Source organism: Gossypium hirsutum, chromosome D08, assembly GCF_007990345.1.
Source record: "Gossypium hirsutum isolate 1008001.06 chromosome D08, Gossypium_hirsutum_v2.1, whole genome shotgun sequence".
NCBI lineage: Eukaryota > Viridiplantae > Streptophyta > Magnoliopsida > Malvales > Malvaceae > Gossypium > Gossypium hirsutum.
In genome coordinates, this window is record NC_053444.1 from 389016 (window position 1) to 412310 (window position 23295).

At 32.8% G+C, this 23295-nt stretch overlaps 4 protein-coding genes across 4 annotated transcripts; 1 reads left to right on the forward strand and 3 right to left on the reverse strand.

Annotated features, from left to right (window-relative positions):
• Positions 1-831: 831 nt before the first annotated feature.
• LOC107932448 (uncharacterized) lies at positions 832-2481 on the reverse strand. Its single transcript, XM_016864437.1, has 4 exons — positions 2317-2481; positions 1966-1978; positions 1243-1861; positions 832-1201 (listed from the first exon to the last, which is right to left on the reverse strand). Exons 1-4 carry the CDS (start codon positions 2479-2481, stop codon positions 832-834), a joined length of 1167 nt encoding a protein of 388 aa, XP_016719926.1.
• Positions 2482-3330: 849 nt separating this feature from the next.
• LOC107932432 (17.5 kDa class I heat shock protein) lies at positions 3331-4106 on the reverse strand. The gene has a single exon (XM_016864415.2). It carries the CDS (start codon positions 3894-3896, stop codon positions 3435-3437), a length of 462 nt encoding a protein of 153 aa, XP_016719904.1. The 5' UTR covers positions 3897-4106; the 3' UTR covers positions 3331-3434.
• A 2470-nt stretch (positions 4107-6576) lies between these two features.
• On the forward strand, positions 6577-9129 carry LOC107932468 (probable sugar phosphate/phosphate translocator At3g11320). Its single transcript, XM_016864457.2, has 4 exons — positions 6577-7270; positions 7881-7984; positions 8148-8376; positions 8803-9129. Exons 1-4 carry the CDS (start codon positions 6839-6841, stop codon positions 8947-8949), a joined length of 912 nt encoding a protein of 303 aa, XP_016719946.1. The 5' UTR covers positions 6577-6838; the 3' UTR covers positions 8950-9129.
• Positions 9130-10282: 1153 nt separating this feature from the next.
• On the reverse strand, positions 10283-14761 carry LOC107932437 (protein NRT1/ PTR FAMILY 8.1). Its single transcript, XM_016864424.1, has 5 exons — positions 14668-14761; positions 13861-13976; positions 13552-13769; positions 12567-13120; positions 10283-11302 (listed from the first exon to the last, which is right to left on the reverse strand). Exons 2-5 carry the CDS (start codon positions 13964-13966, stop codon positions 10450-10452), a joined length of 1731 nt encoding a protein of 576 aa, XP_016719913.1. The 5' UTR covers positions 13967-13976; positions 14668-14761; the 3' UTR covers positions 10283-10449.
• Between the last annotated feature and the right edge of the window lie 8534 nt (positions 14762-23295).

Consider the following 23295-nt stretch of genomic DNA (forward strand, 5'->3'; position numbering starts at 1 on the left):
TGTATTTGTTTCTGACATTCTATTACTCGGGTTCGGAGACCGGACTGGGTAAAAGGTGTTACATTTATTAGTATCAAATTGATCTCTAAATTTTAAAACATTCTAATTACATCCCAATCTATCAAGCTTATATCAATAAGGTCCTTCTGTTATTAAAATTATTAATTTAACCATTAACAAATGAATACCGTAAAAATTTGATTTTGAGATATTCAGAACTTTTACAAAAGTTTTATGAACCGATTCAAATCTTATATGGCATAGTTTAATAATTTAACCATTTATCATTTGTTGTAACTGATCGGCATTGTTACAACCTTAAATCAGCAGCCTTATGAACTGATGCAGCCCAGCTCCAACAGCTCGCGACAAAGTCCTCCGTACTGCTGTGTTTTTGCTGGAAAACGACAGCATTCCGCTGCTTCCAAAGACGCCAACAAACAATTGCAAACAGAACCTCCCACGGAACATTCAACAAACTAACATGGGTCACATTGGGAATCTTATTCGTAAGCCAAAAGCTTAACTCCCCTCTGAAGAACGCTCCATGCAAACTATTTGCTACCAACTTAACCCACACAGCTCGTGCAAAACACTCTCTACATCATGTCCACACGGAGGGCAAGAAGCATCGTCACTAAATCCCCTTCGACATCTTTCAAAACTAGTAAGAACCCTCTCCTTGTACAGAAGCCACAAAAAGTGCTTGACTCTAAAAGGTGCCCGTAGCTTCCATAAGTGCTTCCAATGCTCTTCCTTAGACTCCAAAGAACCTGCTACAAGATGTTTGTAAGCTGTCGATACAGAGAATTGCCCCATAGCTGTCCATCGTCAAATACATCTGTCCGGCCCTGCTGTCTCACTTGGAGGAGGAATAAAGGTGATCCGCAAGAACGTTGAATCCCACCTCCAATTCCCCAACGAGTCAACAACATTACTAATACGCAAGTCCTCTATACCGGCCACCATACCAGGAAAAAGATCACTTAAAGGCCCCACATCCGGAACCCATGTATCCATCCAAAACTGCACGCACCTCCCAGTCCGTAGCGACCAACAAATATTTGCTTCGAAATTGTGCCCATACCCTCGAGAGTGATCGCCAAATATACAAATTGCAACCTGGTTTCGCAGTCGAAACAGGGCAACCATTCCCAAATCTGTATTTGTAGCGAAGAACTTGTACCCAAAGATCATTCTCCTATGTAAGCAAAGCAATACATAGCTTATACAAAAAAAGACTTATTCTGCACCTCCAATCCTCGAATACCAAGACCAGCGCTCTCCACCGGTTGATAGCAAGATTCCCACTTAATTAAAGATACCTTGCATGCCGTATTAGTCGTCCCCCAAATAAACTGCCAAGCTAGCTTCTCTATCTCATGAGAAACCTTAATAGGCAACAACATGATCTTCATGAAATAATAGGGTATGGCTAAAAGAACCGACTTAGCTAAAGTAACACGACCAGCCAAAGCCAACAACTTAGCGTGGTACGGATTTAGCTTTCTTCTCACTTTATCAATCACAAATTGAAAGGTGTTACAAGTCACCTTTTTATGAAATAAAGGCATCCCCATAGATTCCAAGTCATCAACCCTATTGAAGCCCATAATACCACCTAGTCCACTTGCTTCCGCAGTTGCGACATTCGAGGAAAAGAAAATAGAAGTCTTTTGAGCATTCACTTTATGCCCAGAAAAGTAGCTGGATCGATGGAGAATAGCACTAACTAAATTGGCTTGGGCAACAAAGGCCTCACAAAATAACACTAAATCATCTATGAAAAAGAGATGGGAAATCAAAGGACCCACCCTTCGAGATAACCGAATTGGCTTCAATTGACGACTTTCCACAGCAGCTTGAATGAGATGCCCCAAACAGTTCATACATAAGACAAAAAAATATGGATACAAAGGGTCCCCTTATTGCCTCGAGTAGGCACAAAAGTTTTTGATAACTCACCGTTCCACAGAATCTGCATGATGAGGAAAGATAGTGCATGATGACAGAAATAATACTTGAAGGCAAACCAACATCCACCAAGGTGTCTTCCATAATATCCCGCCAAATGCAATCATAAGTCTTCTTTAAATCAACTTTAATCGTTATCCATCCTGTTGCGCCCTTACATTTAAACATGGAGTGGACAACCTCTTGTGCAATGATAATGTTATCTGTGATACATCAACCCATCACAAAACTAGTTTGATTAGGTGCCACAACACTACGCTTAATCACCTTTGTTAAAATTTTATAAGGCATAGTACATAGACTTCTGGGACGAAATTGGGTAAAGACTTCCGGCACCCATACCTTGGTTATGAGAACTAATAACATCTGATTCCAAAACAGATCCAACTCCTTCCCTGCAAAATCCTCTTGATTCATTTCAAAAATTGACGCCCCAACAACACTACATTGTTTTTGATAAAATTCAATATGAAATCCATCAATATCAGGAGATTTGAATGGAGCCATCTCAAACAGAGTCTATTGGATCTCATCATGAGTAATCTCCGAACAAAGAATCAGACTGAACTTCAACAATCTGTGGAAACTTACCCCTAATTGGAAAAGTACCTAGAACGCTACCTTCCACGGCATACAGTGTAACACCCCATATCCGATCTGATTGTTAGGTCAGAAATACAGGATGTCATATTCATTGTCAGAGTAACTACAATAAAATACAACTCAATTTAACTATGAATACATGCTAATAATTATATTACTCATTCAAAATATATTATACAATCATTTTCAGGTTTTATACATGCTTACAAAAGCTCTTAAGATGACTTGGGATCAAATAAGAACTAAATTGTAAAGTTTCACACTATCAGGTTAAAGTTACGACTTTAGAGATTCCTTGTCGCGGTGCAACTCACTAACTTGATATCGTTGTGACGTTAAAGGTCCAACATTGCAACGTGACCGTTTGTTTCCAAATGGTACAGATTTTAGGACACCTAAAAAAAATTTAAACACCTCAATTTCAACCAATTTAATGATATACCAATTCAATGTCATGTTGGGTGCCAATATAATAGATGGAAAATCAAGAAATAGATAAGTTCACAACTCTTATTATTATTACAAGTTTAATTTTTAAAATTTAATCTTAATTTAAAAATTTTAACCCAAAAATTTTAGACACCAACTTAATTATAATTTAACAAAATTAATTTATAATATTTGTACATTTTATTTTTTTATTATATAAATAAAAAATTAACACTGTTATTAATTTATTTCTGAACCCTTTAGTGTTTTTATTTATTTTTAATAGTATATATTGAAACATTGGATCCTATGTTCAAATAAAAATAAGAATAATATAATTTTTATTTAATAAAAACTCATAATAATAAGATAGTAAATTTTATTGTTTTAAGTTCAGAAACTCCACACATACACACAATAAACATATTTTAACCAGAAATGTCAATAGCCTTGACATCAGGCTTTTTAACTTCCATTTTCGGAACAGTCACGGTCAGCACCCCATTTTCCATTGAAGCCTTAACTTGACCCATCTTAACATTTTCCGGCAACCTGAACCTCCTCATAAACTTGCCGCTGCTCCGTTCAAGGCGGTGCCACGTATCGTTCTTATCTTCTTTCTCCACGTTCCTTTCTCCACTTATCTGTAACACCCTATCATCTTCTACCTGTACTTTCACTTCTTCTTTCTTAAGCCCCGGCACATCGGCTTTGAACACGTGAGCTTCCGGCGTTTCCCTCCAGTCAATCCGAGCGTCGACGAAGGCAGAGGTTTCCGGTGACCGTGTTGAGACGGGGAAGTCCTTGAGTGGGTCCCAGAGGTCGAGAGAGAATGGGTCGAACACGTTGTTGCTGCGTCTGTTGCCGAAGAAGCTTGGAATCAAAGACATTTTTGAAAAACTGTGGGTAAGCTTGTGTTTGAATGCTTGTTGATCTTAACTTTTGCTTTTCTGAGAATTGTAGGGGAGGTGAAATGGGTATTTATAGTAGTTTGTGGAGGATTCTAGCTTGAACGAGATTTTTCTATTTTTAGGCTTTAAATCATTGTGTAGAGCATGATCTTGAAGATTCTAATAATGATGAATATAAGTACTTTCTATTCTAGAACATTCTTGAATATTTTTATATTATTATGGGCTTTAATAGGGATAACTTGAGTACTTCAACTTAAAGCCCAATAACTGTGTTGTACTTTTAACATATTTTAAGGTTTATGATTAAAAATAAATTTTAACTGGTTTATTCGGTTTAATTAAATAAATTATTAAAAGATTGTAAAAATATTAAAAAAATAAAAAAATTAGTTTAATTGTTTTTTTCCCGGTTCAACTATTTTATACAAGCTCACATGTCAACTGGTCCAATTCCTTATTTTGGACTGATACTTCAATTAGTTCCTAATCTAGACAGTCCTATTCTAAAAACAGAGGCAAAGTCTCAAGCTCAACATAAAAGTATCAACAACTGTTGGCATATTGTTTAGTTATACTACACTTCAAGGGAGAGAACTCAAATTTAAACCTTGAATGTGAGATTATTAGGTGGAGTATCACGAATCTAAAAAAAATCATTTTTATTAGACCTAAAAGGAACATACAAAATACTTTGGTTATACATAAAAAAAAAAAACCTTAACTCAAAGTTGACCTTTAATCTATATGATTTTTTTCACTTAAGGACTTAATTTATTGGTCAAATATAGTGCTTAAGCTATTAATTTCATCTCATTTGTATGGCAACCAATAAGAATGTCCTAGAGTCCCGTGGAACACTCTTAATGGTTGGTATCATATTTTGAAATAAAATGAAACAATGTAAGTGAGAAACCAAATTTGACTACATTTTTTTTATGTAAGTGATAAAAACAATGTAGTTTGAGAGTTAATTTACATTTTCTTCATTTTGGTACTTAAATTTATTTTGCCCCAAATTGATATTTAAAGTATTAATTTTCCTTATTTTTGGTCTATTTTGTAATGGATGTTTAAAAAAAAACTATTAAGCAACAATGAAAAAGCCCCACATGACACGTGGTAAATAGATTTATTTAAAATAAAACATTAAATTTAAATTTAAAAAATAAAAAATTATAATATTAAATATTTAAATATTAAGAAATACTTTTCACTTTGATTGATTGTTGACCGGCATTGATTGATCACATGGCACTATTAGAGAATACCCCAACTCCTTTTTATTAAAGTATTATATATTGTATTGATTAAAAATATAAAAAAATCTTATATAATATATAAAATGTTTTTTTTATAAAATTTTAATTTTTATAAAATTCTAAAATATATAATTATAAATTTAAAAAAAATCAAAATAATGTTACAAATTGAAAATTGTTATAAAAATTAAAAAAAATTAAAATTTCAAGTAATTGCAAAAAAGAATGAAATTTAAATACCTTTTTAGAATTCTAGAATTATATATTTTATAATTTTATAAAAAAAATATTTTTAAACATTTTTAATAATTTTACAAATTTTTAATAAATTTTACAATTTTTTTGTAATAATATTATTAATTTTAACTAATTTCTTCTCAATTATCTTAATTTTTGTAATTTTTTTATAATTTATATGTGTTTTTCTAGATTATATATTTTTATTTATTTTAATTTTTTAATGTGTATATACATTTAATAAAAAAATGTTTGTTTTTAACATAAAAATGTCATGTGGCGCTTAGTGGTTGGCTATAAAAATTTTTTTTAATGCCCGTAAAAAATGGATTAAAAAATATAATTGATATATAGTTTTAAGTACCAAATTGGAACAAAAAAAATTAAAGTATCAAAGTGAGAAAATGAATACTTTAAGAGCCAAATTGTTAATTAAGCCTATTTTAAAATAAAATGAAACAAAATTTATAGTTTAGATATCGATTTTCACTTAAATAAGTGAGAAAAACAATATAATTTAAGAGTTAATTTTGCATTTCAACCTAAAACTTTAGTTTAATAGTAATTTTATTCCATGTTAAGGAGAAATCAAGATATTCCTTTTTTTTTCGGTTTATGGAAATTAATGCTTTTATGTTTGTCTTTAAGATTTGAATTTGAGTTTTTTGAAAATGCAATGTGTATTGTTATTGCAACCAATATTTATTGATAGGTCTGAAAATCTTGAGATATTCGGATCAGGTTCTACTTTCGGTAAATCATTAATTTAAAATTTATTCTTATTTAAATTCTATTACATATATATAAGTTTATATAAAATTATTTTAATTTAAGTTGGGTCATATTTTAATTTTTAATTTGTTGTTTTAATTTTTATTAATAATTTGTATTTGTAATTTTCTTTTTCTAAAAAAATGTGGGAGGAACAAATTAGTGGAGAGGAAGCTCAAATACTAATTCTTACAATTCTCAGCCTTCAAATTTTACATCAGTCCGCATACTCATGGAAAACAAAAGATGTGTTTGGTTTGTGGGAAAACGCAAGAAAATCTATTTATTTTCGTAGGATAAAACTGGAAAAACGGCTAATTGAAGGGTTAAATTACTATTTTTCCCTCACTCAAATAAAATATAAAGTAATACAACACAACAAAAATTTAAGAAGAACAAGAACTCTTCTCCGATTTAACCTCCTCAAAAACCTGAGATTAAAAAACCATCACCTCAGGTTTCTCTAATTCCCCCCCACCCCAAGAAAAAATCAAAACTTTAATTCTTCTTCCATTAACACCCAAATCCCAATGCTAAATTCTCTATAATCTGATAAAAAAGAAAATTCTTTGGGTTCAACCCAGCAATTCAATTTCTTCCTTACAGAAAACCCAGAAAAAAAGATTGCTTTTTAATAAAAAATTAAATCCAATGAGAAGTTTATTTACGATCGGTTTAATAGCATCATGGTACGCCTCGAACATTGGGGTTTTGTTATTGAACAAGTTCTTGTTAAGTAATTATGGGTTCAAGTACCCAATTTTCCTCACCTTGTGCCATATGATGGCTTGTTCGTTGCTGAGTTATATTGCTATTGAATGGCTGAAAATAGCTCCGATGCAAAGGGTGAAGTCACGGTTGCAGATGATGAAGATATCAGCTTTGGGGTTCATCTTTTGTTTGTCGGTCGTCGGCGGGAATATTTCGCTTAGGTACCTTCCTGTGTCGTTTAATCAAGCTGTTGGTGCTACTACGCCGTTTTTCACGGCGGTTTTTGCGGTGGTTATGACTTCTAAAAGGGAAGGTTGGATTACGTATGTTACACTCGTGCCTGTTGTCGCTGGTGTTATTATTGCCAGTGGGGTAAGCCTTAAAATTTCAAATCTCAAAATTTGTGTTATTATTTCATTAACTTTTAAGGGATTAAACATAATTTCTTCCCCTTTTAGAGGATTAACATATAATTTTATTATAATTATAATTATAATTTAATCACTTTTTAGGATTAATCCTTGCTTATCCCTAGAATTTGTCTCTAATTTGTGTTTGAGAGGATTTTAAGTTTTTTATCGTGATTTTTAGAGTTGACTCACCCTTTTAAATATGATGGATATTAAATTTATGATATTTATGTGAGTTTAAGAAACTCGACGTATTTATAGAGTAAGAGGGCACAGAGAAACTTCGGAGACAACTTAATATAGACACCAGACTTATATTGAACTTTTTAAGCAGGGGCGAATCTAGACTATTAAAATGATAAAAAATTAATTTAATTCTCTAAAAATTATAAACATATAGTCTATTAAAATAATAATATTGTATTTTTATTATCATAAAAATATATTATTTAATTTTGTCCCCAAATTCACTGTTTCTTCTCTACTGTTAAGGGTCTCTTAACTCTCGAAGAACAACACTTTGAAAATAGATTGAATTTTATTGAACAATACTTGATGATAATCCTTGCCAGGGAGAACCATTGTTTCATCTGTTTGGATTTATGATGTGTATTGGTGCCACAGCAGCAAGAGCTCTTAAATCAGTGCTTCAAGGCCTTTTGCTGTCTTCTGAAGGGTAAGGGACCTGACATTTTTGGAGTTAGAGTGCGTTTACCGTTGCTTTTGACTGTCTAAAACACTTTTTGATGGTAAAACCAATGCTAAACAAAGGGAATTTTGCTCTCGGAAATGCTTTTTTTGTCTTTATGAAATCTAATTTTGGGGTTTAAATTGATTAGGGAAAAGCTCAACTCCATGAACCTATTAATGTACATGGCACCTGTAGCTGTCATGGCCCTTTTCCCAGCAGCTCTTTACATGGAAAGAGGTGTAGTTGGCATCACCATTGCACTTGCAAGAGATGATTGGAAGTTCTTAATATATCTCCTCTTCAATTCAGCACTTGCTTATTTTGTCAACTTAGCCAATTTCTTGGTCACCAAGCATACCAGTCCCTTGACTCTCCAGGTAAAAAAACAATAACTAGAGAATACGGTAAAATTATCATAGAGGCTCTTATATTAAAAGTCAGATTACATTTTAGCAAAAAAAAGTAAACAAATTAGTCCCTATACATTCAATCAAAGAGAAAATAGGTCCCTTAACACGTGGTATGTCACATGTACTTTGAAGGTAACATAAATGGACCGATTTTAATAGTAGAAAATGATGAAATCTTTAACAGAATGATCAATTTGCTCTTTGATCTAATGTATAGGGATTGATTTTCTCATTTTTTGAGTAGAGGAGTCAGAATGTAAATCGACTCCTAGTACAAGAGCTTCTATGGTACTTTTACCTTGCAAATACATACATTGTCGAATACGAGTAAATGCCTAATACAGATATAATAAATTGTTTTTTACGAGCATTCAAGTTTTGTCGTTGTTGTAGGTGTTGGGAAACGCGAAAGGGGCGGTGGCTGTGGTTATATCGATCTTGATATTCAAAAATCCAGTATCAATTACCGGGATGCTTGGATACTCACTCACAGTGGCAGGGGTTATTCTTTATACTGAAGCTAAAAAACGCAGTATGTAAGTAAAGGGACCATTAAGCAATAGGGATAATATATATGTGGGCACAAATTCAACAAATATTATGTGTTTTTTAGTGTGGGATTAGGCTGTTGAGTGAAACAAAATTGAAGGAAGAATTTTGTAATTTTTGTTGAACCAATGTCTTCTTTTAGGGAGAATTTGGAAAAAATTTGATTAGATATTTCTTCTTCTTTTCTTTTTAAATCAGCTGAATATTTATTTTTAAATCAAATAATTAAAAAAACAAATCTCTTGAAATAAAAATAGAGAAATTAAATTTTAAAAACTTGAATAGTAGAGGGACTTGGGAAAGAATTAAACCAAAGAGGGACTGAGTCGTTGGTTCCCGCCAATGGATGTAACAAATGGGTAGGATCGGGCCTGTCGTTGATCCCTTAGACCGAGTTTTATTGGTTTCGGTCCAACCAGTTAAACTATCAATTTTTGTCGGTTCAATTAGAAATAAAGGATTCGTAAATTAAGTAATTTAATTTTTATTTTCGATTCAATTAGTTCCATGAATTGATCTGATTTAATTTAAACGATATTGATTATAACAAATAAATATAACTAAAATTTAAAATTCTAAAGGTATAATAATAAATTTAGTTTATAATATTTATATTTTTTTGTCAATTTGATCCTTAATTATTTTTAAAGCTAAATTTGACCTTCAACCTTTTAAAAAGAGTTAAATTTGACTATCAACCTTTCAAAAATAGTCGAATTACTATTTTTTATTGTAAATACTAACTAAAATGTTAAAGTTTTAAACATAATAACCCGTATGACAATCCACATGTACTTTATAATAATTTGTATTTGAATTTTTATGAATTATGTATATATTTTTAATTTTGGATATTTTTACAACTTTTTAAATAATTTATTGATATAACATATAAGACAAATAATGTCATATCAACCTGAAGTAAGCCACTAAAAAATTAATGTTTTAATTAGCATTTCTATTAAAAAGATGGATTTACTCTTTTTAAATAGTTAATAATGGTTAAATTAATAAAAGTGTAAACGTTGATGGTTAAATTTAAAATTATAAAAAGTTTGAATATGAGATTTTACATTGGTCAAAATTTGAGTATTAGACCTTTTAGTTTGTGCAAATCATGAATTTAGTGCTTGTACTTTAATTTGATCACTTTTAGTCCCTGTGCTTTTTAAAATTTGAAATTTTAGTCTTGACCAAATGGTAGCTGTTTGGTTAAATTATGTTATTACTCATGTATTATGCATAAAGTTCTAGGTTTAATCTATGTTCACTAATTGAATCCTTCTTTGTGACTATTTTTTTTTTAATTTCAAAAATTTTAGTGTTAATGCAAACGAAGGACTAAAAAGTTAAAATTCTAAAAATAGAGAGACACAATACAAATAAGATGCTAAGGATACGTAAATAGCAACGACGAAAAACATGATAAAAACAGACAGCCCCATATATAATCTTATAAAACACTCCGAACACTAATGTTCTTCGTCTTCTTCATTTCGCTTCTTTCTGATTCAACGGCACAGTCCCCACCGCCGTCTTATACGTATACCATTTCGCTATCCCGATGAAAACCCCAAAGTTCGCCACACTTAAACCAGCCAACAACCAAAAAAAGTAATCAATATGGCCATGATTCAAATTATCCGGTATCCACCCCAGTTTCCCATCTTTAGCCGTAATACTAGTAACAATAGTAACCAACAATGAACTCAAATAACTACCGGCAGCCACGGTGGTTAACGACAACGCCGAACAAAAACTTTTCACGGCATCCGGTGCTTGTTCATAAAAGAACTCCAATTGTCCAATAAAGGTAAAAACCTCAGCACACCCAATGAGGAAATACTGCGGGATTTGCCAGAAAATCGTCAATGGCATCTCTTTTACGTCGTAATAGTTATGTTTTTTCACTATTTTAAGCCGTTCTTGTTCTAAGATAGCGGCGGCTACCATGGCGAAGATTGATATGAAGAGTCCGATTCCCATTCGTTGAAGTTGGGTTAATCCGTTTTTCTGGCCGGTGAATTTTCGGGTCGTCGGGACGATGATTCGGTCGTAGATTGGTACCCAGAAAATGACACTGAGGGTGTCGAAGATTGAAAGTGAGGCTGGTGGGATATGGAAGTTGGAGTGGGCTACGCGAGTGTCCATTCTTTCGCCTTGTAAGGTGAATAAACTGCTCATTTGGCTGTATACGGCGGCAAAGATGATGCCGGAAGCCCATATGGGGAGTAATCGGATTATAGCTTTGAGTTCTTCGACTTGTGTGACGGTGCAAAGTCGCCATGGATTAATGCCTTTTAATTGGTCTGTTTGAGTTTCCACTGCTGCTTTGTCGAAGAAACTGAAAAATTGCAGCCATAGTGAGAGTCTAATTAAAAATTTCAAAATTTTTTTGAACTTAATTATAATTTAAAAAAATTGTTTGGGTCTTAGAAAAAAGTTTCCAAAATTTTGGCGCACAAGCCTCCCTTGCTGCCTTCCATTACCATCAGTCCATGGTCAGCCACGGTACCGCCAGACTTGTATAATTAGAATGGGATAATATAAGTTTTTGGCTCTTTAGCAATTAGGTCCATTTTGGAACCAATATTTTTTTTGGGTCCACTTTTGTTTTTGAACTTGTCAACTAGATCCATTTTTGTCTATGAACTTAGATTTTGTCGACATTTGGTGATATGGCCAACATTATTGAAATATGACCAGATTGGACAAATTGAGAACTAATTGATATAACGGTCCAAACAAAAGAGTTCAATCGGTTGACTCAAAAACGGCTTGAAATTGATAAAAATAAAAAATCGAAAAGAATAAACAATTAAATTAGTTAAATGAATTTTAATTATTTATTTAATTATTGTTGATTCGATAGTCGAAGCAAACAAACTGATTGAATCAGGAATCGTTAGGGTAACCAGTTCAACCAACAATTATTAAAACACTAAATGTGACACTCTGATGATGTGGTATAATATCAGAGTGTCATATGATTAAATTTTTAGTTTTCAAGTTCATGGACCAAAATAGACTTAGTTGCCAAGTTCAAGTGCAAAAGTGGACCAAAAAAGGTACATGTTCTAAAGTGAACCTAGTTGCCTAGTTGCTAAGTTGAGGGACCAAAAATCATATTATCCCAATTAGAATATCAATTATTTTCGGGTTAATTCATGAAATGTGCTCAAACTATCGTCTAGAATTTAAATTGATCACTAAACTTCAAAAAGTGTCATAGAGGCTCTTGTATTAGGAGTCAGATTTCATTTTACCCTCTCTACTTAAAAATGAGCAAATTAGTCTTTTGAAGTTATATCAAAGAGCAAATTGATCATTGAGTTAAAAATTCAATCCGTTTCTACTATTAAAAATTGGTCCTTATTTGTTAGCATGAGATTCACGTGATACTGTCTGATTATTCCATTAGACACACCAGATTTAACAGTATAAATAGATGAAATTTTTAATAGAAATGACAAATTTAATTTTTTATCTAAATTATAGGAATTAATTTACCTATTTTCTTAGTAGAAAGAGTAAAAATGCAATCTGAGTAGTGTTAGTTGCAAATTCACATTGTAATGAATGATGATTTAAAAGCTTAAAAAGCTGACCTAAGATCATTGGTATGGTCAATCTTGCGGCTTCCTTTGATATTAGACTCTGCATCTGCTTTTTCATACAAAAGAGACTTATCAGCAGGCACTGCAACATTATATTTCCTAATGGATGCTACCAAAACCTGACATAGACGTGTTAGAGGGCTGCCACCGGGTATTTGGTTCCGATATAAACGAGTGCCCGCAAAGAAAAACCCGACAGCTATAGCCATGGCTATAGCCGGGATGCCGAAACCCCATCCCCAACTCACATTGGTTTGAACCCATACCAACACAGATGCTGCAATGAGTGCACCAATGTTTATTGAGAAATAGAACCAATTGAAAAATGAACTCTTGTGTATCTTCTCCCTTTCGTCCGTGTCGTCGAACTGATCGGCCCCGTATGACGAAACACATGGTTTAATCCCTCCCGTTCCTAGCGCTATTAGGTACAGCGCTAGAAATGTAATGGTGCTTTGCCTATCGGTCGGGTTGCAATTATCTTTCGAATAACAAAATGGCTTCATGCCATCGACCGATGCAGACATTGCTAAAAGTGTCATTCCCTATATCAATATTATCTCAGTGAGGGACTATAAAAGCAAAAGAATTATGGAGGCTCTTATATTAGGAGTTGGATTGTATTCTGCCTTATTTATTCACAAAATGAGTAAATTAGTCATTGTACATTAAATCAAAGAGTAAACTCGTCCTTCTATTAAAATTTTCATCCATTTTTACTGTTAAAAACTGGTCTCTATACGTCATAATGAGGTGCACGTGTAATTTTCTGGTTATTTTGTCAATCAAGTCGGTTTTTGACAGCAGAAATAGATAGAACTATATTGCTTTTTGATCCAACGTATGTACAAGGACTAATTTGTTATTTTTTGAGTAAAAGGGGTAAAATGCAATTCGTCTTTTAATATAAGGGTCTCCATGGTACTTTTATAAGACTATAAACTTCGTATATTGCTTGGGCTCGAAGTATACTTACAATGATATAGATGATTGAGAAACAAGCAATTGTCCAATATCTTCCTAGATAAGAATCAGCTAGAAATGCACCAATCAATGGAGTAATGTAACATGTTCCACCCCAGTTCTGGTTATTTTTTGAAGCGGTTGCACTATGCTGGTTTAATTGATGCTTGAAATAAAGCACTAAATTGGTGCTCATCCCATAGTATGCCAATCTTTCACAACCTTCATTACCTGTTTGATAAAAGGCCAAGGTGAAACATCAAAATCTCTTATCTTTTAATTATTAATTTCAAGTTCGTTTAATGGCTTCCGTTTTGATTACCTATGATATAGGGACAAGCTCTCCAGGTTCCAGTTGTCTTCTTATTAGCTGGATTTCCTTTGTAATCCACTGTCCCATCTTTGGTATATATATCATCTTCTTCCATTTGTCAAAGCCTGAAACAGTGAAAACTTGGATCAAGATAGTGTTCACATGCTATAATACTTCAGGACACAAAAGAATAATATGAACATGTTATGGATGAGCGTCTTGAAATCGAAAAACAGACACAAATATACAAGTTCTAGGTCTACATGTTATAATCTCTACATTCTTAGTCTAGTTGAGGCTGCCAAACTTTTGCATAAACATGATATGAATGAGTGACTCAAAATACCTTGAGACACAAAAGAATAACATGAACATGATATGGATGACTGTCTTGAAATAAAAAAACACGACACGAATACACGCTAGGTTTACATGCTATAGTCTATACACACTCCTAGTCTAGTGTAGGCATGGACGAGTGTCTCAAAATAACTTGGGACACAAAAGAATAACATGAACATTATATGAACTGAATATCTTGAAATCTAAAAACATAACACAAATATACGAATTGCTAGGTCTACATGCTATAGTATGTGCACTCCTGGTCTAGTTTAAGCTGACAAACTTTAGCATACAGATCAAAAAGATGACTTTGGGTTGCATTGAATCATGTTTTAACAGTGTATTGCTCCAAGAATTTTCAAAAACAGCACTGAAAGATTGTATTGAAATGAATGGATTTTCCAGGTTGAAGAAAATAAAAAGAAAATTGATGCATGAGAGAAAAGGAATATTGGGTTTGTTTTGGTATACCTTAAGCTTCAAGTAACAAGTGGATCAACAATGGTTTTCTGGCAAAATAAAATGAGAGTTGAAGGAGATGGCTTTGGTTTCCACAAAGGGAGAGCGATGAGTTTCATCGAAGGTATTGTCTTTACACTCTTATATATGCTTCCAAAAATCCAAAAAAAAACCATAACTTGTGTTGCTTCTTCCTCTTTAATTTCATTTAAAATGTGTGATTATTTATTTTTTCTGTTTTTAATGCCTTTCCCTTCTTACATCACCTTGATGTCCACGAGACGTTTCTTCATTTTTTTATATCAAGGGTCAAAGCAATATTTAGTCCCTAAATTTGAGAATCTTTTTCAATTGGTCCTTAAATTTTTTTGGTCCAATTTAGTCTGGAAACTTAACAATTTTTCTCAATTTGGTCTTTAAACTTAGATTTCTTATTGAAATTTCTATAAAATCTAAGAACATAGAAAAAAATATTAAAAAGTTTATATTTTTTTATAAAAACATTCTAGACGATGATGTGGCAAAATTCAGGTTTTGGGACCAAATTAAAAAAAGTTGTCAAATTCCAAGACTAATATGGATAAAAAAAGTTTAGAGATAAAATTGAGAAAATTGTCAAGTTCAGACCTCTTATATCAAATATAGATTAATACTATCATATGATAAAAAAGGGTCAAAATACTTAAGAGATCCGTATATTATAAGGATTGAAAAAATTTAGTTCCTATATTATTAAAAAGAATCAAACAAGTCTAAATTATAATAGAATTAACAATTACTATATAAAATATATTGAAAATTATTAATTTTAGTTGCAATTCAATTCTTAACAAAAGATTTATTTACAAAACTATAAAAACTTTAAAATATTAACTGCGTACACTATTGTAAGTATTAACTCTATTTCAATTTAGCTTTATTTAATTTTTTTAATGATATCGTGATTAAATTAATCTATTTAATTGTTATAATAAATGTTGATAATGACGGTAGAACGATCGCAAAGCAATAAAAAAGAAAAAAAAGAACACACAGATTGTACGTGGAAACCCTTTCGGGAAAAAAACCACGGCAGAGGAGAAGAAATTCACTAATATGTTGACAAATGAATGATACAATAAGAGTTTCAACTATATCTATTTAAGGGTTGGAAAACCTTATTCTAATTAAAGTCAAATAGTAGAAATATAATTTTATACCTTACTCTACGACCGTCGGCCTCTTGTCCCAGAGATTCCCTTATTTCTTCAACAGAGGGATAAAAAAGTTTATTAATTTTCATGAAGCATCATTGGTCGAATATTAAAACATGTATTTGGGTTGACTCTAAAAACAAATAGTAATGTGAACAAAAGTGCAATCTGAAGCCATTTGGTTTGAACTTGTTGTCCAAAAAAGGACAAGCTTGATGATATATACAAAACTTCTAATCAAAGCAACCAGTTCATTTGATGTTAATTAATTAGTTTCTTAATGATGTGTTTATCATTTAATATGAATGCTATATTTGCTTTCACACCTGCGTTAATGCCAATAATTTCGGACATAATTTAAAAACATGACACATTCGACAAATTTAAACACCATTAATACATCTTTTAGTACATGATTATTGTCTTGTAATATTTTGTCTAGCTAGGCCAAGTCTTTTTCAAGAATAACTTGTGAAGCTAATGCTTTGATCATGATTTTTATAAGATTAAACCCTCTTTTGAGACATGAAATGATGGTATTTGCTAGGAACCCTTCTCTAAGCTTAAGGGTGAAAATGAAAAATAAAATTTTAAAGGGATTAAAGAGTAATTTTATTATTATATTAACTTTAATTTCATAAATTTTGAAGAGATTAAAGGAAATATTTAAGGGGGACCCAAAAATGCATAAGCTCAAGAGTGGATTTAAGGGGGCCCAGAAATGGAAATCATGCTATTCAGTCCTTTCAAATAATAAAAATTTAAGTTAATATATGGTAAAATTGTACTTTGGCTCTTTCAAAATGAAAAATATATTTATTTAGTCCCTCCAAATTTGATATTTTAACAAATTTATAATTCAATTTCGATCCCCACTGTAAAATTTTCTGAATTCACCCCTGTATAGCTAAAAAGAGATTATAGTTTATCTATGAATTGGATGAAGCAATGAGACTAGAATATTTAACTTTCATTACAAGGTAAATGGGTTAGTATTTCACTTTGACAATTTTTGCAGTTCTACTTTTTTTATGTACCAAAATGTTGTCAAAATTGATATGTTCAAAATTTACAGTAACTGAAAATTTGCTACTTTGATTCATGGATGGAGGAAGTTTCAGCTTTTTCTATGGTGTAAATGTTGAGCATAGCTTCTAGACATGCTGGAATTGTGTAAAATCGCCTCATTTTGACACTGCATTGCTAGCATTTCCCTCAGGCTTGGTTGGTTTCACTTCGGATTCTGTCGGCTTCGATGTTTCCACGGCAATGTTATGGTCGTTTGCTTTGTGATTATCCTCCTTCTTTGCCACTTTCTGCTGCTGAAGTTGATAAGCCAGAGTTGGCCTTAGCTTCGGTTAATCTTTCAGTTTCGTGTTTAGTATCTTCAACAGATCGTGTACTAGCTGCCCCAGTGGCCTGTTCCACGACAGGCACGGCCTTTTCTCTACTTAATATTTGGGACTCTCCTTTAGTATCACGAGCATGGACATAGATGACCCCTGTTGAACATTTGGTAAGTCTATGTTAGACTACCACATACCACATACTTGCCCTAAGTTACAGAGAATTCATTTTTTCTCTAAGGTACCCATGTTTGACACTGGTGTCTGAGAGGCTTATATCAAACATAGACCGAGTATCTAGATTTACCTTGGAGTCCAAGTAACATAGCATACAGAATGTTTCTATACTTGTATATGACCCCAAGACCTTTAAATGTATTACTGACCTTGAATGTTTCGAGACTGCTATTACTGGATGACTGATCTATTGAATTCACAACCAGCTTCCGTTCATTTCGGGTTTTCTTGTGGTTGCTCAACATCTGATAGAGGTATTTCATTGTCCAGGATATTTTCTGGTAATACTGACCTTGGAGATGAAAATTTGTTTTCAGGAACTTGTTCAATCAACAATCTTTGATTTAGAGCCATCACAATTGGATCGTCAAATCTTTGTTTCGATCCAGAATCGTTGTTCTCTATCAACTTCTCTCTACTTTGAATTGCATTCGGTGCATCCCCAGGTTGGCATTTCTCCATCTTCTTTTTAGATTCCAAAGGTGTTTTAGATTCATATGATTTCGAGTCTGAAACACTAGAAGCTCTTTGAGTTATCGGTTTTACTTTCAATTCTTCCATAGGCTTCTGATGAGAAGCATTTGGCTCATCGGGTTTCGTCTTTAAACCTTAAAGGTCTACTTTGACGGGATCCTCTTCGATAATATCATGTAATTCTTTTGGTTTTTCTCCATTTGCCTCTCCCCACACTTCACTGTCGGAACGGATGTCCCCATCAACATCACTATCATCATACGTAACTGACTCACCATCAATGGATGAACCTGTTGTTGTTAATGGAGGTGAACCAACTTCTGAGACCTCAACTTGCAAATCAGAAGCTACGGAACAAGTTGAAGTAGGACGATGTCGATTATATGTACCGTAAAACAAATTGAACTCCGGCCTAGGCCTTTCAGCTGGAGATGGATTGAAATCATAGGGAAGTGTATGTAGAGTTTTCCCCTTAGGAGGAACTAAAAGATGAAGGCTCTTTTGCATTTGATCCCTACATATCTCGGGAGACTTACTCGTTTGATCTAAGACCAGTTCCGTGTCTTCAGATGAAGATGTGTAGCATGAATCATTGATGTTTATAGAATCCATCTCCATTTTGACATCATGAGGAGAGCCCATTGCTATTTCTCTAATCATTTTGTGTTTCCCTTCCAATGAATTCGTTGCATTTTCGTGATTGGACTCATCTAGTTCAACGATATCAACATCACTTACTGTACTAGAGAAATTATGATGGTGATCACCCCCTTTATCTGATTGCCATTTGAATCTAGGATCTGTTGGATCCTCCACAAGACTTCTTTGAGTACTATAATAATGATTAAAGTGAGCATCATTCGAGTCTTGGGTCAACCATGTTCTGCGACAGAAGCTTTCGTGTCTGCAGAAAAGCATTTCCTTTTGGTTGACTGTCATGAATTCTTGATGGAAACTATCTCCCGCAAGATTCGGTTTCTCTTCGTGTGGATCATAAGGTAAGTCAAATGGATTATCTTTAGGTACCCAGATTGAAGGTGCAGAACCTGGCATCTGTAATATTTCTTCGTATGGGTCATTCGTACCACTGAGAAGGTCGCTTTTAGCGGTCATAACAGGAGCCAAATGACTAGGGAGAATAGCATCTTTGTTCATCAAGTTTTTATCGACCGCCATTTTGAACAAATTCCTTGCTCTACGTTTCACTATTAAACTTTCAAGCCTTTGGTTTCTCTCTGATTCCAAAGTGCCGAGAATCATAACATTCTCCCGATCATGTTTGGTCCATTCAATCCCCTTTTTCCTGTCATCGTTCTCCTCCTCCCCTTCTTGGATACTTTAAACCTCTGCTCGACCACCACCACCATTAGAACCATCAAGCACTCGATCATTTCGAGTCTCGACACCGGATGCATCCCCTCCACATTCTGTACTAATCCTCGTTTTCTAATCTAAAGCCAACTTCGAATTCTCATCCAACAAATTAGCATTATTACTACACAAACTACCATAAGGACTTCTAGGAGAAAACTTGTTCATTTCCTCATTTTCTTTCCTATCCCATTCTAAAACTTCCATTCGAGCATTTCGTCGAACACTTTTCAATGTTTTTAATGAAGGACCATTTGATCTACTTACATCAACATATGACTTCTTCTCATTGTTTTTTCTCTTAGCTTTCAAATAAAATCTAATAACAGCATAAGCAGACACAATAACAGGACAAGAACACATCAAATAGTAAAAGCCAACAGGAAAACATATATACAGGCATGAAACAAAGACAATAAAACCAGACACAAGTGGATATTTTCTTACATATCTATAACAACAACTTCCATAGAAGATGTTGAATACCCTTTGAATCAATACTCATTTTGGGTGTTCTTCTTCTTCTTCTTCTTCTTCTTCTTCTTTTTTAAATTCCTAAGTAAAATCTATGTGACATGCGTTTGAGACATAATGATAAAACATTGATTTTCATTTTGGTTTAGTTAAAACAGGGGAAATTAATGTAAGAGAAAAGTGAATGGATGTTGGGTTTAATTCTTTGTTTTTAAGAAATTTTAATTTTTGGTGGATAGTTTTTGCTGGATTCCTGTAATTTAGGATTTCCTCTGCCATTTTTTTAGTGATTAATTTTGCTTGGGATAATACGTGACAAATAAAAAATTGGTAATTGAAGTGGGGGTTAATAATGAAGTCTATTCTGGTTAAATTTTATAAGATGATCCATTAAGGATAGAAATTGGGTTACATAGCAAGAGGCCCATAAGCTAAGAACTAAAATAAAATTGTCGAAACCATTTTTTTAAAAATTGAAAAATGGAGATCGACTTTGAAAATAAAATGGGAGTCGCCACCGATCTTTTATTAAGGTGTGACCGGTTTACCATTAAAATGATTTTGGTCTGCGAAATTTGAGAAAATAAGTTCGGGAGTCGATTACGTACGAGGAAGGGTTAGCACCCTCGTAACGCCCAAAATTGGTACCGAATTGATTGTTTAATGTCTTAGTGTCGAAACTTTGAAAAGATTTTAAAATACGATCCTTTGATGAGAAAACTTGAATAAACTAAATTGAATGATAAGACGCACTTATTTCGCAGAAATAAATTGCCATACTCAGTGAGTTAGGGTGCAACAATTCAATCTTCGAAATTAAATTTGTCCCTTTCTTAAGAAAATCATGTGTTTAATGAAGGCTACTTGATTGTTTAAGTCAATCGAGAAACCAGAATCCAGTAAGTTAGGGTTCAATTTCTCGAAATTCCTAAACCTCAAATATTGCCTTTATTTTAAAATCGGGACAACAAAATATCGTATCCAATAAGTTAGGATCCAACATTTTGTAATCTTAACAATTTTATTTTAACAATCGTATGGTTTTAACAAAATGAACACTTGATGATCTAAATTCATCGAGAAAGATTGAAGCCCAATAAGTTAGGGCACAATTCTCTCGGGAGCTTATGAACACGACGCTTTTTTAGGAACTTTGAAATAAAACAATTATAATGCTTTAATGAAATGCGATTCTTACAAATAGAACATAATTGAATAGCAATACATGTAATGTAAAAGATAAATAACTATCTAAATTTAAACTAGAAGCAATCAAGCAAGTAATAAGCTAATACAAACATTCTTTAATCATGTTATACAAACATCCATATTAATAATTAAGCAACCTAAAAATTAATAATCAATAAATAAAAAACTTCGAAACAATGAGAAAAAGAAAAAGAAAAAATATAGTAACAATGAATAAGATGAATATTTGATACAATTTTGGTAATTGAACCAAAAAACAAATAAAAGGTTTGAATAAATTCTAATGAAAAAGATTTAAAAGAAAAGGAAATAAAATAAAAGTGAATAACATAAAATTAGTACTTACATTTTGATTTATAAAAAAAAAGTAAAATCTAGTATAAATAATCATACATATATAGTAATAATGTACAAAAGTTAAATAAATGAAATAAAATAACAAATTTAAAAGGAATAAGGTTTCTATGCATAAAAAAATATCATTTGAAATTAATAACATATTATTATATATATATACTAAAAAATACTACATATACCTATATAAAAATATGAAGTATTATAAAAAAACTTGAAGTTAATTATATATATATACACGTGAACAAAAAAAAAAAGGTATATATGAATTATGTTAAAGGTAATATCCTAAACATATATAAGAATATTTATAAAATTAAGAAATGAGTATATAAAATAATATGATATAATGAAAAATTATACAAAGATTAGGTTAACTGATACCCGTATATATATAAAACTATTAAATATAATAACGACAAATGATAATAAACTAATTAATTTAACGAAAGTTGATCTATTTGAATCCAAACAAAATTCTAAGGGTTAATTTAAAATAAATGAGCAATCGTCCATATTGAAAGCCATTGAAAATCACAGGGACCATTGTAGCAATTTAACACAAAAATCCTCTTTGGCTTACAGATTGAAATACTCAAAACGGCGCCGCTCTAAACTGTACTCAATTGAAATCCGAATCAATAGTAAGGTATAAATTAAAATAAATAAATAAAATTGAATCAAAGTCATATAAAATCTAGAAGGACTTGCTACACAAATAATCCATAAAGGCAAAACGCGCGGATCCCTCCCTTGGATCGGGTCACCACGCGGATCTATGCCTACAAACGACGCCGTTTCAAAGCCATGGCCCTAGCCTCAAACGACGACGTTCCCTTCGCCATTTAAAACACAAACCCTAAGCCATCTGATATTTTCCCCTAATCGAAAAGAAAACCAAAAGAAAAAAAAATGAACAAACCTCTCTACGCCGCTTCCTGAAAAATCGCACAAAGCGAGACCTCCGAATCCTCGCTCCAGCCCCGACTGCGACGGAGAGAACGAGGATTCGACTGCAAGGTATGTTTTTCTGATTTCTCAACATCTTTCTATTCTTTTTCATATGGTAAATCAAAAACAAGAACAGTAAGGAGAGAAAAAAAATAAATATAAAAAATGAAGAAAAAAAGAAAATACATGCGAATCACCTCTTTGATTCTGAATATTTTTTGCTCTTTAATTTCAAAATCTTTGTGTGTGTGTTTTTTTCGTGTGTTTGTCTTTGTAACCCCCTACAAAAGGCTGCCTATTTCTTCTTATAGCCGAAATCAAAAAAATGAAATCCCCCCGAATCTTTTTTCTTTACATTTTTCTTATTTTCCTATTTTTCTGATTTGCTGGTGATTTCTATTCTTTTTGCTTGCTTTCTTTGCCTTTTTCGTTTGTTTGTCCTTCTTGCAGGTATACGGAAGCCGTACGGTGACGTGGCGCGGCTTGGCGCAGCGCATGGAGGCGTGGCACGTAGCAGTGACGCTCGTGCGAAGGCGCACGCGCAGGCAGGGGCTCGGCACGTGGGGACGAAGGCCTTAGTGGCTGCGGCGCTGGAAGTTGTTTGCTGCTAAGGTTTCTGTAATCGAGTTGGGATTTGGGTTGAGTTGGTTTGCTGGGCTAGGCTTAATGGGTTTAAGTTTGGGCTAGGTTAATAGGGTTTAGTTTATTGGGCTGTATTGATTTTGGGTTTGTAAAAAAAAAACTGGACATTGTTTATTGCTTTGTTTTTTTTTTGTTTATTTAATCTGCATGGGCCTGGGCTAAAATTGGGCCTTACAAAAATAATGAAGTATAATGGGTTAATTAGACCCAAGTCCATCTCTAAATGGAATTCTATAAAAAAACCCGAAAGAATCCAAACAAAATTCATGCATGGCAATGAAAGGAGTGGAAAAGATCAGAAAGAAGTGGTTATGTTTGGAGTCAGATTATGTTTTGTTCATTTTACTAAAAGGATGAGTAAATTAGTTCATAAACGTTAGATAAAATAA